This window comes from Protobothrops mucrosquamatus, unplaced genomic scaffold, assembly GCF_001527695.2.
Source record: "Protobothrops mucrosquamatus isolate PMUCROS unplaced genomic scaffold, P.Mucros_1.0 scaffold449, whole genome shotgun sequence".
Lineage (NCBI taxonomy): Eukaryota > Metazoa > Chordata > Lepidosauria > Squamata > Viperidae > Protobothrops > Protobothrops mucrosquamatus.
The window spans coordinates 229,369-245,751 of record NW_015386772.1 but is presented as its reverse complement, the minus strand read 5'-3'; the positions used below and the strand labels follow the sequence as shown (position 1 = coordinate 245,751).

General features: G+C 34.7%; 1 protein-coding gene across 1 annotated transcript in view; it reads right to left on the bottom strand.

The window, feature by feature from the left end:
• Nucleotides 1–5,407: 5,407 nt before the first annotated feature.
• The window catches only part of IQSEC1 (IQ motif and Sec7 domain 1), a 45,322-nt gene continuing 34,346 nt past the window's right edge, over nucleotides 5,408–16,383 (bottom strand). The window contains exons 11-13 of the mRNA XM_015816421.1: nucleotides 15,228–15,404; nucleotides 7,289–7,338; nucleotides 5,408–5,997 (exon numbers count right to left, since the gene is read on the bottom strand). Coding sequence (XP_015671907.1) covers nucleotides 5,413–5,997; nucleotides 7,289–7,338; nucleotides 15,228–15,404 — 812 coding nt within the window. The 3' untranslated portion in view covers nucleotides 5,408–5,412. The remainder of the gene's footprint in view (nucleotides 5,998–7,288; nucleotides 7,339–15,227; nucleotides 15,405–16,383) is intronic.

The following is a 16,383-nucleotide window of genomic DNA, read 5'->3' as shown; positions in this document are numbered from 1 at the left end:
AGAAGCACCTTTCAAAATGAAAGCAAAACACAAGCAGAGGGGAAGTAATATCATTCAGATTCATGGGCTGTTCTCCCTTGCCGAACTTCTTATGCCTTTTCTAGAGACTATTTTTTAACTTAGTTTTTTGTTTCCCACATCTCTCTGGGTGCAATGGAACACCAGTTTATTAGCCTATCTTTGCAATAGTGAATAGAAATTGAAGTTGAGATTTTTTGTGAAAAGCCTCTAATATGAATATGCAACACAATTTATTTATGGCAGTGTTTCTCAACCTTGACAATTTTAAGGCATGTGGACTTCAACTCCCAGAATTCCACAGCCAGCAATGCTGGCTGTGGAATTCTGGGAGTTGAAGTCCACATGCCTTAAAATTGTCAAGGTTGAGAAACACTGATTTATGGAGCTGATGTGAAACAGTCTGTAGTTACTCAGAAACTGGATTAAATAATACCATTATAATATATATGTTGCCCAAGCAAAACCTGCATCTTAATTGATTTCCTGTGATTTTCTTAACAAGGTTCAATACTTTTGAGTCAGTGACTGTCCCCCCTTGTATTGTTTCCAAAATGAATATATGTCCTCCAATGTGATGTATGCTTTTTAATAACTTGGAAAAATAATGAAGATAACATAAATCTTAGTATTTTGCACAGGAAGGAATGGTAAATTATTTGGGAGTGCAGATAAAAGGGGCAGATAATCTTATGAGGGGCCTTTGGTGGCTCTCTTGAGCTTGGTTGTTTTCTTGCAGATGTTTCATTACCCAAACTAGGTAACATCATCAGTGCTATTATCACTAGCGCTGATGATGTTACCATGTTTGGGTAATGAAATGTCTGCTAGAAAACATCCAAGCTCAGAGAGCAACCAAAGGCTCCTCATTTCAACCCTGAGCTACAAATATTCTACTTTATAGAAAATCTTATCCTTGAAATATTTATCCTATTTATATGCAGACATTATAAATACAATAACCATTGGGATCACCACAGCCAGTTTATGCCATAATCTTTCAACTTTGATTTTCAGATCTTGATACTTTGTGATATTCTCCAATTCTTTGTCTTCTACTCTACTGTGCCTACACTTTCTTCTATTCATTCAAAGTTGAAAAGAAGAAAGTGGGCAATTTGGTGTGTTATGAGCCAAGACTTTATCAGTCTGATTTGAAAATCCCACATTTTCACTCATTTTTGACTATTTTTTCAACTATATGTTCCCACCAATTTTTCATTACTGGCACATGTTCTAGTAATATTGCTTCAGTGAATCATTTTGGCAACTATGTTATGTCATGTATACTTCAGTTGGTGTAATCTTGCATGAGCTGAATGAATGTATTATCTATTATTTCTTTGTCTCCTTCACACACTCTGCACTTTGAATCATTTGATCATTTTTCAAATCTGGCAAATCTTTTTCAGTTCTATTCACTAGTTCAACTAGCTGGCTCTTGAGTAGTCAAAATCAAGCCTATAGGTTTTTTTTGTTCCTTGTATCATTAATATTATCATTACTAATATTTCTTATGATGATTATAAAGGAACAGTACAGTAGTTGATGTGAAGCAGACGATATATAGTGAGCATTGCATAATGACTACCAATAATACAATGTACACTGCAGATCCATTATCTGAAATGAATAAATAAATGCAGTAATCCGTCTTTCCTTATTTTGAATGTAGTATTTCTCCTTAAAACAATGCAAAATGAGATATCCAAGAATTAAAGTGGCATAAATAATTTTATTCAATTAATATGAAAAAATATATGTTCTACAAAGAATGAGAAACTGGGTGAGTTCAAAGTGATTTATTTGATTTCCCACATAATCACAGTTATAGTTTAACAACAATAAAGTCTGATACTACTTACAAACAAATGCATATTAAAATGAAAGCACTCTTTCCTTTCCAACAGTTACAAAATCTCTTGAATCTCCCTTTACAGAAGCTTCTCGTGAGCATGATGTTTCCTGAAGTCTTTTAACAGTCTGCATTCAATCTAATTCTAACAGTTTAATACTATTCAAAGCTGGGATTTAGTTCCTAGCAGAGACAGGTACTGTATTGTAACCTGTAAAGTGACTGCAGACTTATATTAATACTAATTTACACACTATATACAGTTTAGAGAATTAATTATTCTTCCTACTTGGTCCTGTTTCCACTCCCCTTTTTCCCTCCTTCAAAATTGTTATCTTATGATTGGTCATTTTTTCTTTGTATGTACACACGTTTTTTTGCAGGCAAGATGTGATGATATTTTACAATGGAAACAGCAAAACTCATGCTTAATTGCAGAAAATGCACAGCTGTATATGAAACAGCAAGTCAACATGTAAAGTGTCATTGTTAAGTAGCTGCTGACTGCTTTTCAGCTCATTTAAAAACCAAGAAACGAGGTTTCAGCTGCATGCAGTGCTTGATGGAAAATCATCCTACAAGTTATGCTTTTTAAGACTTTTAGCAATACAAGACATTTACATCATAATAGGATAACTTTGGTTTTCTTTACATTGATTTACATTTCATTCTTAATTAAAAGAAATATATAATTAATGGTTGTCCCAGAAAAGATATTTTTACAAGGTCCATTTTTCTTACAGTTTTCACTGAGAGAAAAAGATGTGGTTCAGTAGTGCTTTACACTGTTTTTAATCAATAAGGAAAACATAATTAATACTTTCCAATATCTACCTTTTAAAAATTAAATCTATTTTCTTCAGTAGCATATAAATTGTAATAATGATTACTTTTGTTTTGCAAAACAAGGAGAAGTTGTTTTTTTTAAACTTTTAAACCTAGAGGTATTTCCCTTCCTTGGATGGTTTGTCTAAATGGCAATAACACTGGATTTTTATGCAATAACGTATTGATTGAATGGATGTATTGAATATTTTTTATATTTGTTAATCATCAAAATTTGTGATGATTATTTTTTCTGTATAATTATAAAAGATAAAACCTGCATCTAACTAAATGCATATGAATCTAGAAACCTAAAATCTTTCATTGATTTCCTGGAATATCAAAACAATGAGTATAAAAGATGGATAGCATTTTTAAAATATGCAAATAGATAATACAGATATTAATGCTTGAAATGTAAAATAATGACTATCCAGTCCATTGCTTTTGATATATGCAAATTATACAATGAGCAACACAAAGGAAAAAATGCCCTATCATATCTTTTCTGGAACAACTTATAAGTTACAATTCAACTTACTATTGGTACAAAGGTTTGAAGAAAAGCTGACATATTTAAATATGTTAACATTTTACTTCAACTAATATCAACAGTAACACTGAAATACTTTGCAAATATACGTTATGGAGAGTGTAGCCTCAATACTACTAACATTAGATGACATGCATACAGTTGTATTATTCCTTATTAGAAGAAAACCCAAATTTAAATGTGAAGAGATCCTTGGGTTGTGATGTTCCCTCTCAAGTAATCTGCACAATCTAGGACAGCTTGGATAATAACATTATTTTTATTAAAATTTCCTATGAAGTTAAATTAGATGGAGGGAAAACCAAGGACAGGAAAAGGTGTCGTGTATTGCATACGAAATAATTGTCAAATTTAAACAAATTGTAAGTGGTTGTTTCTGCTGAATGAAAGTTAACGAAACTACTGAGCTTATTTTTGCTGGTACTCCATATAATCCATATATTAGAAAATGAGGGAAGAAAACTGGAGATCAGAAATCACCAGCATAGAAGCAATAATCAGTTTTTGTTTGGCTTTACCCATCTCTCACTGGAACATTTTTCCTCCTCTTCTTTTAAATCAACATTCAGAATTCTGCTGGTGCAGCTCTGCGGTTCCTTTTGTTTCTGTCTTTTAGATGTAAAGTCGTGACTGAGGTGGCTCAAAATGCTGAAACTACAAAGTATGCTCCGTGTATGATTTTATTTTATTTAAAAAAAAAAATTAGGATTTAGGCTTACAAAGAAATATATGGTCTTGCAAATGACTCAGTACAACACATAAGCAACAACAGCACAGTTGGATTTTACAAGATGTCTTGGACTAACTGGACTATGACAGTTCGAGCAGAGACTCAGCCTGCTGAGTGCTGGATAAAACTAACAAATGTGATGAGAAAAATGGTGAGAAAATCCTGCTGCCAGCACATGGCTACATGGAATTACAGTTATAAAAATCTATACTCAATACTAAAATAAACTTTCAAGTTTCTGATTGCTTTCATGTGGAAAAAAAAGTCTGAAGTTTTTATTGATTAAAAACTGAGTATTAAATGGTAAAGAGGCAATGCGGCCGAAAGGAATGGATGTTGGTTATTTCAGGGTCTGAGATGAATGTTCATGCAGCGTATGTAAATACCATCTATGTAAATCTTCATGTGTATTTATTAAAATATACACAAATACAAAAGAAATGTAAACTATGTAAGTTCACAGTTATCACAGCCTTTAAAGTGTCTAAGAACTGGAGGAACCAAAATGTAGAGAAAACCTAGAGTAAAGGTTGTCTCATGTTGCTACTGTATAGTTACTGCATCTTAACTAGTTTGCTTACCTGAAATAGCAGAGCAGTTATAATACTGAATAAGTATATTATACTAATAGAGTACAAAGCATATTTGATTGCAACAGTTATATGCTATGTTATTTGGCACATTTTGCAAAGATTGCTTAAAGATTTTATTTTCTCAAGTCCATAGAACTTGCTCAATGAGTACTGAAATGCCTGGAATTTGTTCCTTAGTTTTTTGGTCTACACTTCCATTTGCTACTCATCTATTTTACTGCCCTTTATCAGTAAGGGAAATTATGGAAAAGTATATATTGCTAACCTTGTGGACTGAAAAAACTTTGTTCTAAGCATAAATGTTAGCTATACAGTCTCTCTCTCTCTCTCTTTTTCTGTATATACCTATATCTATATATATATATATATGTCTATATTTATATATTTATATTACATAGAGTTTACTTACGTATTTTCATCAACCATATGAGGTCTACATTTTTTGCCCATTGTAAATTAAAGAGCAAGAATGCCACATTAATTTTATTTCATAGTTTTCCTTTTATTTTGAGTAAGTTATGTTTTCATTACTTGTTAAAAATGGTCATGCGGATGAAAAAAGGTAGCTTAACGTTTTCAGCAAGCAGCATATTTTCAAGGCTACTAGAGAAAAAGGAGGGAAAAGGTCACCACCGAACTGTTAAGACCAGCACTGTGAGGTTAATATGCATTGATCCATTGAGTCCTTAAGGCAAAGGAGTCAATTAAGTTGCTTCTGGTTCGGATCTTTTAAAATAAATTAAAAAAATAACCAGAATTATAGGCTGCTTCTGTTTCCTGTAAGTGCCTTTACATCTAGGCCTAGAGCTACAGCTGTGGCTGGGTGGCTGGCTGGCTTCTAGACTATTGTGCTGATGCCGCTATGCTTGGGCTTCGTGCTGGCTGAAGAAGAAGGGGCTATTGGCTGTGCATGGTGATGGGAAGGATGGGAAGGATGTGCCAAATGAGGAGGGGGCAAGGGAGGATGGGGAGCGTGGGAATATGGGGTGTGGGAATGTGGCAGGTACGAATGCTGGGCATGAGCTACATGCTGCGAGTGTGGCCCGTGATGGTACTGGTGCGGATGCTGGATGTGCTGGGGCGGATGATAGTGATGGTGATGGTGATAAGGAGGTGGGTTCTGCATATGGCAGTACTGAGAGTGGTGGCTGTGCACTTGTGCCTGGGTCTGCCCTTCAGCCGGACCCGGGTGGTGCATGGCAGGAGGATGTGGAGAGTGCTGCGGGTGTGACATTATGGGAGGGTGCTGAGGTGGCAGTGGTGGGCCGGATGCTGAATGGCCTTGGGAAGGCTTTCCTCGCTTACTACCAAATAAGGACCCTAGTAGTGAGGAAGAATTAGGCATAGTCTGGTGAGGGCGAGATGGACACTCTCGGGTTGATGTAGCTCTTCGGCGCATATGAGGACTGCTAATGATGGACCCCTAAAAAGAAATTAATAGAAAATAAAAATTAAAAAAAATCTTAAAAATATGTGTAAAAGAAAAAGTTCACAATGACCATCATGTTTTCTTTAAAAGCTCATATGGAGAAATAGCTGTATGAACTGCAGGAGAAATCTGTTTGTCTCTTTCTTTTTCTGCCAATTTCTTTTTTCAAGTTGTAAGTGGGTAAATACTAAGTATGATCCATTAACAAATACTGGTGGCTTTCTTAAAAAAAGAACCCTGAAATTATTAAATCATAAAAAGTAATCAGTTACCACAAACTGTTTGATTTTGCTTTACATTCTTTACCCTACTAAAAATATAGTCATATTATTTATTTTTCTCTTCAAGGACAAAAATATATACAGTTATGTTGAATTAGCCTGAAGGCAGTTACACGTTATTAATAGTCAGATTTCATGGTAAATTTTTCAATAGAATTATAATTAAAATAGCCTGATGCTCTTTGTAATGTAGAAAATAAGTATTTTCTTGCAAATAGATTGCTTCTATTTGTTTGCAGGTTAATGTGCTGTCTAGTATTTTCAACTATTTATCTTTTAGGTATCCAAATTTCTTGTTAGTCTCTGGATGCTTTTGTTTTCTTTACAGACAATTAACTGCCAATGCTTTGTGTGCTATTATGTGGACTGCACTCTATTCAGTTTTAACATACATACATACATACGTACGTACATACATACACACACACACACACACACATACACACAAATCTGCAGGCTGAATTCAAAGACATGAACAATATATAAATGGTTTGAAGATGAATGAAATCTCATGAAATCCACATTGAATTCACCTGTTTTATTTGTTTTCTTTTCCCATGCCCTATCTATGCAATTCCATGATGTCACGACTGCATACATTTCACAATTTAATTAGAAAGTAAGCAATGTGAATGACTAAGCATGAATTCAATACTTTGCGTTAAATAACGAATAGCACAATAAGTGCACTGTGTAACAAAGAACCATCGGGCCTTTACACAGGGACCAGAGTGACAGTGGCAAAAGGGCACATCATATTCATTTAGTCATGCTTGCAGGAACAGAAGGGGATAACAGCAGCTGAAATAAAAAATGATGCATGATCTAAACAGACCAGAAATAGTGTTGGTTTTTTAAAGGCTAAAACTATAAAGCCTTGGCATGCATTTTATTTGAGGCAGGCAGGTTGTATGTTAGAAGAAAAAAAGAGCAAAATATGTATATAAAATAAAGGTTTGAAATGCACATCACATCCAGCTAGACATCAGTAACTTCCTACTTACTTCCATATTGCTGTCTAGCGATCCTGCACTGCTGCGTCGCCCACGCTTGCCTGCCCAGGACATGCAATACCATAGATTAGAGACCAAGACAAGACCTGGGGAATCAATAGCCACTTTCCCTAACGCATCGCAGGACTTTTTTCTGGCAGCCTAAAGATTAATTCTGCATGTTGTGATAGCCCAGGAATTGTTATAGAAGTACACAGTTAAAATTAAACTCTACGCACGCTGACTCAAAAGCAATTTCTCTATTTTTCAGTGGGCCTTGTGCTCAGGTAAGAATGTAATTTACACTGCCTGGAAGTCGCTGAGAAAATTTCTATTTCTTTTAATGAGGCTGAATCCAGACTTAGTGTAAGCCTATTGGAAGCTATGGTACTTAATTTAATCATTAATAATTTTATACTCCATGGATTTCAATGATACCTGCTTTAAATATGACCAAGTCGGAACATAGCTCCTGATTTATGATGGAAGAATTAGAAGTTAAAGCTACTAGTTTCCTTATAAATTTGTCTTATATGTATTTTTGTGGATATCCATATTTGGGCATTTTAATATATATATATATATTTATAATTATACATATGAACAATAATCTGTGTATGTGTGTGCTATCCTGTAAATGTTTATATAAAATGGCCATACTGGATAGGATTTAAATTTTTTAAAAACAATGGCTATGCATTTCTCAAAATCTATTTAAATGTTTTTAGTCACACTCAAGATCTTCAAGTATGGTGACTGCATTTTGACTTACAGATTTGCTACTATTACATGATAATTATCTGAAAGATAATAATAGATTTCATATAATCATAACAAAGAAAACTAAATGTAATTTTACATACAAAAATAATTAATCCAATGATATGTCCAGATTTGTTTGTTTACTGTGCAGTGCTTATATATTTATATGGATTTACAATGTTTTTTAAAGATGGATGCTCGGATCAGATACTTCACACTGAAAGTTTGTTGCGTGCCAATTCCTAGCATAAGGGAACCCACTCTCCCCTGGAAAAACACAGATTCCAGGACACCTCTATGGTAATTTTACTTTATATGAAGTGTAACATTACACCATAATAATGATAACTTATTCAATTTGCATGCCATCCAACTCTCAATGATTCAGAGTGGCTCTAAATTTAAATCGAAAGGAGGTAGATTTAAAGTGGGAAGACTCAAGTTAACTATTAGATTTGGGAATGTGCCAACTGTGGAAACAGCATGGAAATAAACAACAGTCCAAAGTGCTGTTCAGTAGAAATGTTCAACATTACTTGTTTTGTCCTCGAGAGAAAATATATTTTCTGTCTTAAGAGGTCCTGCCTTATTAAATGTGAATGAAGATTTAGAATAAAAGGGGGTGAGGGCAATTAATTAACGACTTTTTGACAATTCTAATCATTACAATGGTTATTTTCTAGTACAGGGGTAGGCAACCTTGGCTCTTTTATGATTCATGGACTTCAACTCCAAGAATGGCTGGCTCAGGAATTCTGAGAGTTGAGGTCCATGAGTCATAAAAGAGCCAAGGTTGCCTACTCGTGGTCTAGTAGCCAAACAATAATGTAAGGTGGTTATATAATATCTGCTTCTGTATGTAGTAGTTAACAAAACACAGAAAGTCAAACTCAAAGGGACAAGAAGGAAGCATTCCACTTCTTACATTACAAATGTCACAGTGAATTCCACAAGAATGAAATTGACGCATAGTGAAATTCAATGATACTGAAGAAAGGTTTCAATAGAAAAATAGAAAAAAATAGAATAGAAAAAAAATGTAAGATCCTAAATTCTACTGAGTGAATCTCAATAGAAAAAAAGAGTAAGATCCTAAGTTCTGAGATGCTATGCAATACCCTTTATTATTTTAAGGTAAAAGTAAAATAGAATATTATATAAATAGGATGAATGTAATTTATCATTAGTCAGCTAAAAATATTGGTTTAAAATAAAAATCTGTCACTCAAATGTTACTTTTCACAATAATAAGCTATTCCGTATTATTCTGTGTAATGAGTTTCTGATTTTTTAAAAACAAGTACAGTATGGTGTTCATCATTACATTTTTACTTACAAATGTGCAAAGCCTTTCAAAGAAGTGCTTTATATATCACATGATAATTCATACAATGAAAATGTCTTCTTCAGAGAATTAAAGCAGATATTTCTTTTTCCGGGAAGCGAAGTAATAAGTAAAGGAAAGAAGCAGGCATGTAAGCCCGGAGAAAGATACAGCTGCCTTTCTGGATCTAGGAATCATCCTTTGTAGGCACAATCACATGGCACAAAGTATCACTTTCAAAAGATTTGCACAACCCTGATAAAATATTTGTTAAATTGGGTTTCTTTCAAATAGGCATGGCTCTCCTTAGAAAATCTCTATTCTAGATTATAGTTACTGTAAGACCTATTTCATAGCCCATACAAATCCTAAAGTTAAAGCTATGTGAGTCTGAATGAAGTTACATGCTGTCCTAAATCAGATTTATTTATTTTATTTATTAAATTTTTATGCCACCCATCTCACTGATGCAAAGACTCTGGGCAGTTTACAATATAACATAATTACTGAATGCACTTTCATATTTTTTTAGGATTTTTTTAAAAAATGTGTTTAGGATAAAAAAAGTGTCAGTCCAAACCAATGCCTCTATAATTAGTTCAGGAATATTTTAAGGTGGCATGGTTCAGCTTCTATTAATGATATAGTTTTTTATATGATAGCTAATGTAGTAAACAATATAAAGGTGAGATAAAAGTATGATGATGGAAAATTTGATTAATCTCACAGAGGGTCACTCGTGTTAAAAATTAATATTTGCGATCCCAGTATAAGTTGTGCAAAGATTTTTCAACTCTTTACTGAATCTAATGATCTACTAATGAGATTCAACTCAGAATGTAAAATAAAATGTTGCAGAACAGAAGCTTCAGGAGTTTAATCACTTTTTTCTACGGTCCAACCTCACTTCCAATTGTTGTTCAGCTTTCTATGTCACTAGCCATGCTCACTCCTCACTGAGATATTTGGAGGTGGTTGGGATCTGCAATTTTTATGAGGATGTCTGTAAAAACTGTTCTCAGTCCCAGTTCCACGAACTCCTTGATTTATTCCTTGATTTTTAAGCAATGTCTGTTGTTGAAGACATTTTAAAATAACTTTTCAGTATCAATCAGAAATGACTGATGCAGAAGGAAACTTGATATCCTTTTAATACTTATCCCCCCTAACCCTCCTTTTCCAGTTTCCTCAGAATTCTGGGAGTTGAAGCCATTTTAATGTTGCCAGCATTGGCAAACACTAATCAATTGTATTCTCCTTCTTTATCCAGTTTTCATTAGAGGTTTTTTTTTATTCTAACGTTTCCTTTGGATAATTCAGCAAACTACAGGGTCATTTCAAGTTTGCCCTCTTGTGCATGGATAGTGATGTTCCGGGTCACAAGTGCAAGCAAGAAAAATGGAGTCAGAAAGAAGAGATATGATGCTTGTAACCTAAAATATATTTATAGTATGAGGGATATTACTTATTACTATAACAGGCAAAAAAGCCTATACTATGATGGAAAACCAAAAGGAATTCTCATTATTCCTTTGCCTGAGAAGCTCAGAAACAGTTAATGTGACTGGCAAAGAACAAATAAAATATTAAACACATTATGCAATAGAAAGCAGAAAATCAGATGATTTGTTATAATATACCTAAACAGTTTCATAAAGGGTACTGTTACTATCAAATCCATCTCCTAGGGGAAATAATCTATTTCTAATTTATATTTTAAAAATCTTACATTTTCATTGTTACATGGAATCCCAAATCTCTTTATATAAACATAGTCTATGGAAAGTGCAGTTAAAAAAGTCACCTTAATATTGTTAAAAATTACTTATTTATATATTAAATTATATGCCTTCCATCTCACTCAGCAAAGCAAGTATTCAGTAAAGAGGGGGAGATTTCAGAATAAATATATTTTTATGTAAATTCAATATTTTTAAGTTTTCCTTTCTTTTATTTCATACATATTTTGGGGAGTTACCCTAAATAACAACAAAAATGAAAATAATCATAATTTTACTAGTAATTTAGCAACTACTGTGAGTCAAAGAATTTTCCAGAAATATAGAAATTGGTAATTTCAGGTCTTTAAATAAGTGGAGGGCTCCAAAAAGACATTAGATGGTCATCTGTCAAATATACTGCAGTAGTTTCTGCATTTAAATTTAAGATTGATACATCTCATGTGTGTTTGTGTGTGTGTGTTATCTACCTTTCTTGTAGCAGAATCAGTGCCAAAACTGATATTTTGGCACAGTTAATTACTTTCTGTGATCCAGTGTTTCTAATTTCTTTTTCCACATTTAAAAAATATACTTATACTTAAATTAATACCCATAGTTAATACCCATAGTTCATGTCAATATTAGTAATTACTTGCTCCTAAATTACATCATATGCTATCAAGGAATATGACAACTGAAAAGATGCACTTTGTATTATATATTTTCTTTCAGCCTAAAGAACAAACAATCAATACATTATTGATTTTATATACCCATGTCAATACATAAAATGGGATTTAAGGGCTATGTTTACTGGAGAATACTCAGAAATCTAACTTAAGTGCTCAGAGCAATTGGATTTAAAGACACCAGAACATCTTACATGTTGAGAAGTTAAAGTATGATATAGTTACTATAATAATTCTGTACCGCATGCTATTATAGTTCTCTAAAATAAACGTTAAATAGTATTTGTTGATTTGGAAAAATCAAACTCCAGCCCTGGAAGCCTTGTTGTGGCTTCACTTCAACTTTCCCCTTGAAGTTAGTAGGGGAGCTGCTGTTGCTTCTTCTGTGTTTCCCAGCATTCAGGCTGCGGCTAGAAGCCACAGCTCATACAATGGAAGAAGCATGTGATGGCAATCTCCTTCTCTCTCTCTCTCTCATCTCTCTGACGGTGAGAACTTGTAATAGTATGTGGGAATGATCTTGGGAGACAGGAGGAAGAGTCTCAGCCTAGTCATCTGATAAATGAAATTTGAGTCCGAAGGAAAAGGAGTAGCACAAGTGACCCAGAAGGGACCCTCCCTAATTTTGGAAAAAGTAAAAGTGAGGGACAGAAGGGGTACTTTTGAGACATGCAAAAATAAGAGCTGGTATTCCTGGATGTGCTTCTCATCTGGACTACTTTGCAAGGCTGACACTCCTCTGATTCAGACAATCAGAGCCTCTAGCTTCTGATGCCTGGTAGGCTGGCTCACTCTCTAGAACAGTGGTTCTCAACCTTTTTAATGCCGCGACCCCAACCGGTCGTAAGTCGAGGACTAAACCGGTCGTAAGTCGAGGACTTTCCCTGCCCGGGAGCGCCACGCATGCGTGGTTCTGCCCCCTGCGCCGGCCGAGGCGTAGCTGGCAAGCGGCAGAGACGGAGCAGGCCGACCACCAGCTGGCCCAGCCCAAGGGAGGTAAGGCACCCGCCGGAAAAGGGGAAAAAAATGGCGGACAAAAAAAAGGCGGAAAAAAAATGGCGGACAGCCTTGCTTGGCGACTCCCGTGAAATGGTCGATCGACCCCAAATGGGGTCCCGACCCACAGGTTGAGAACCACTGCTCTAGAAGCCTTTCTCACCTGACCTGACCAGGTGATTTGCTCTATGTGGACCCAAGAAGAAGAAATTGTGGTATCTGCCTGCCTTTATATTCACAATCCCTATTCAACCTTTCCCAGTGAAAGCCTTCAAGCTTTTTTGGAGATAAAGCTTGCAAACAAGGTGCTGGGAAGCAAGGAAGACCATGCCAGCTGTTGGAGGTTGGATGGGGTAAACAGATTAAAGGTATGTAAACTCAGAAAATGAATAGGACGCCATATGTGACCTCCAAGATTAGGGCTAGGGCTGAGATCCTTAGCATAACCAAACATGGCAAGCATAACATTTGGGAATAATTTTGACAAGTTTTCTCTAAAACCTCTCTATAAAAAAATCCTTTGTTCTAGATGTTATTCACACCTTCTGCATTAAGATTCCAGGAATGAAGCTGATCCATCTAGAAACTGGATTGTCTCTTAAGCCTTTAATCATTTACCAATCTACTTCACAATTTATTTCATTATTTTAGTTCTTTTATTCAAATTAGCAACAGTGAAATTTCCTAATGATTTTTATGCTTGAACTCATTCCTATAACCACAAAAGTCATTTTATTATTGCAGAAAAAGCCTGATTCTCTTTCTTGATAACAGCTAAAATAATCTATGTTTAACGTCCCAATTGTCTCCATTTGTATTTTCAAATTAACTGCACTGCACAAGCCCAAACATAAAAGTTCTATAATATTAACTTGAAAAATATTAAAGTTCAGCAAACATTAATATGTTCATCACTTAAGCCCTTCATCCTGACATCTATGTTCGGCTCTGGAGAACAACTGTCAGTATTGCCTATGCCAGCAGATGGCATGTGCTCTAGGCATATTAACTATTTTGTGATCCTTAAAAATTCATCTTGTTTATTGTAAAGAGGCAAGATGAAACTATCTACATGATAATGTTTGAAATAAGAAAATGAGAAGCTCCTATTAGGATGAAATATATTAATTCATAATCCTCTCAGATAATCAGTACAACAGTGAAATTCCTGTTTCTAAAAATGAATGTGGCCATTCTCACGTGAAAAGCAAAAGCCAAAAGTGAAACCATTCTTAAATGAAATTACATAACAATTACTGAGATTTCATCCAAATCATACAAGTACTTTTTAAAGACTGAGTAAATCTGTTTCAGTGAAATTAATATAAAGGTCACCAAATTTCCTTCTAAGTTGTTTAAAGTGAATAAAAAACTATGAAACAGAATATAACCTGCAAAGATAAAGAATACATATGCATATATTCTAATGAGCAAATAAATGTTTGTATGTAATGATTCATACTGCATATTAAAGATTTATAAATAGAATATTGATTGTATCCCTCTCACCATACATTAAATTCAAAACATCTGTAAAATGAACATCCAATATTTAAGAGCTGCATATTACTTTATCGAGTAATGAAAACAAGTAACAGGAAAATATTAATTAAATCATGTATTTATAACGGATATATTTAATTTAAGATGATGTGCATGATGTTAAAACGCAGAGCAATACTAGTGGCAATAGTAGGAATCATTCTGTGTCTAATATTATGCACGCATGACTGAAATGTCCTGCTTGACATGCAAAATGCACCACTGATTTCCAAACATAATAACAAAGGTATTTATCTAATTCCTGCATTCATAGAAAATGTATATAATCCAAAATCAGGTATATAACATATATATATTTCAATATATGTTAAACTGCTATCACAATCCATTTTAAGCCACAAAGCAGTAAGGCAAAACTGGAGTAACTACTTTGCCATGATGGTTCCCCGCCATCATACTGGTAAACAGCAGTACAATATAAACATAAGCCACATTTGACAAAATCTAGAATTGTTTTCTGAGCAATATAATTAAGTAGCATCAATCACACAGGTATGTCTGATCTGTATTTCTCTATAAAATTTAGCAGGGCTTCACTCAATTTCATTCATCAGTATTCTACATGGATACAAACAATCACAAAAAGCATAAGCAGCAGCCAGTACACAGTGATTTGGGTGGATTTTTTTTCCTAATGAAATTAATAAATAGAAGAAAGCGAAGATAAAAAGCAAAACTAATTATTCCTTGTAAAAATATATATTTCCATTTATTCCTCTTTAAAAATATGTATACAAAAACCACCTATAGCAATCTAATATTTTCGAATGCAAACGAAAAATAGAAAATAAATTTCTATATAATTTTTCCAAATTGATTTCTAGACTTTCAGGTTCACAGGCGCATCCTTCTAATACTCCAAAATTAATCTAAGAGAGAAGAAATGCAAAGCTTACCTGCTTCAGAAAGATCTCTAAGGGAGCTGCTAAGAGCGCTCCTTTTGAGGCCTTCCCCCGTGGCATAGCTGTCATCCAGGCAGGCCCGGTTCAACGTTCCATTGCCGGACTCTTTTTTCAGGCTAGAGCACTGAGACATGCTTGGTCGCACTACACCTTTCTGTTTCTCTAATTCAGCTGAAAAAAAAGGTAAAAAAGAATTCTATGATGAATCAAAACCTTCTGTGTACTATATTCCAGTAGGTCAGAAGTACATTATTTTGGCCACACAAGCAAGTGGAACCTCTGGAAAACTATCTAAATTCTGTGCTATTGCTGCTGCTCAATGTAGATTCTATAACTCCCCCAAAAATAAAAACTACACACAAACACATTTATCCCATATCTCCCACATCATGGACATGCTTACTGTTTATTTGTGAATGTTACCTTTTACTTTGTTTCTTCATTTTATGTTACTTATCTATGATAATAATAAACTTTAACTAGAATAGAATAGAATAGATTAACAGAGTCCAACCCCCTGCTTAGGCAGGAAACCTTGTACCATTTCAGACAAATGATTGTCCAGTCTCTTCTTAAAGACTTCCAGTGTTGGAGCATTTACAACTTCTGGAGGCAGGCTGTTCCACTGATTAATTGTTCTAACTGTCAGGAAATTTCTCCTTAATTCTGGGTTGCTTCTCTCTTTGATTAGTTTCAATCCATTGCTTCTTATCCTGCCTTCAGGTGCTTTGGGGAATAGCTTGACTCCCTCTTCTTTGTGGCAGCCCAAGATATTGGAACACTGCGATCATGTCAGCCCTAGTCCTTCTCTTCATTAAACTAGACATACCAAATTCCAGTAACCATTTTTTATGTCCCCTAATCATCTTTGTTGCTCTTCTCTGTGCTCTTTCTAGAGTCTCAACATCTTTTTTACACTATGGTGACCAAAACTGGATGCAGTATTTCAAGTGTAGCCTTACCAAGGCATTGTAAAGTGGTATTAGCACTTCACGTGATCTTGATTCTATCCCTCTGTTAATGCAGCCTAGCACTGTGTTGACTTTTTTGGCAGCTGCAGCACACTGCTGGCTCATATTTAAGTGATTGTCCACTAGGACTCCGAGGTCCCTCTCACATTTACTAGTACTGAGCGAGGTACCACCTATAC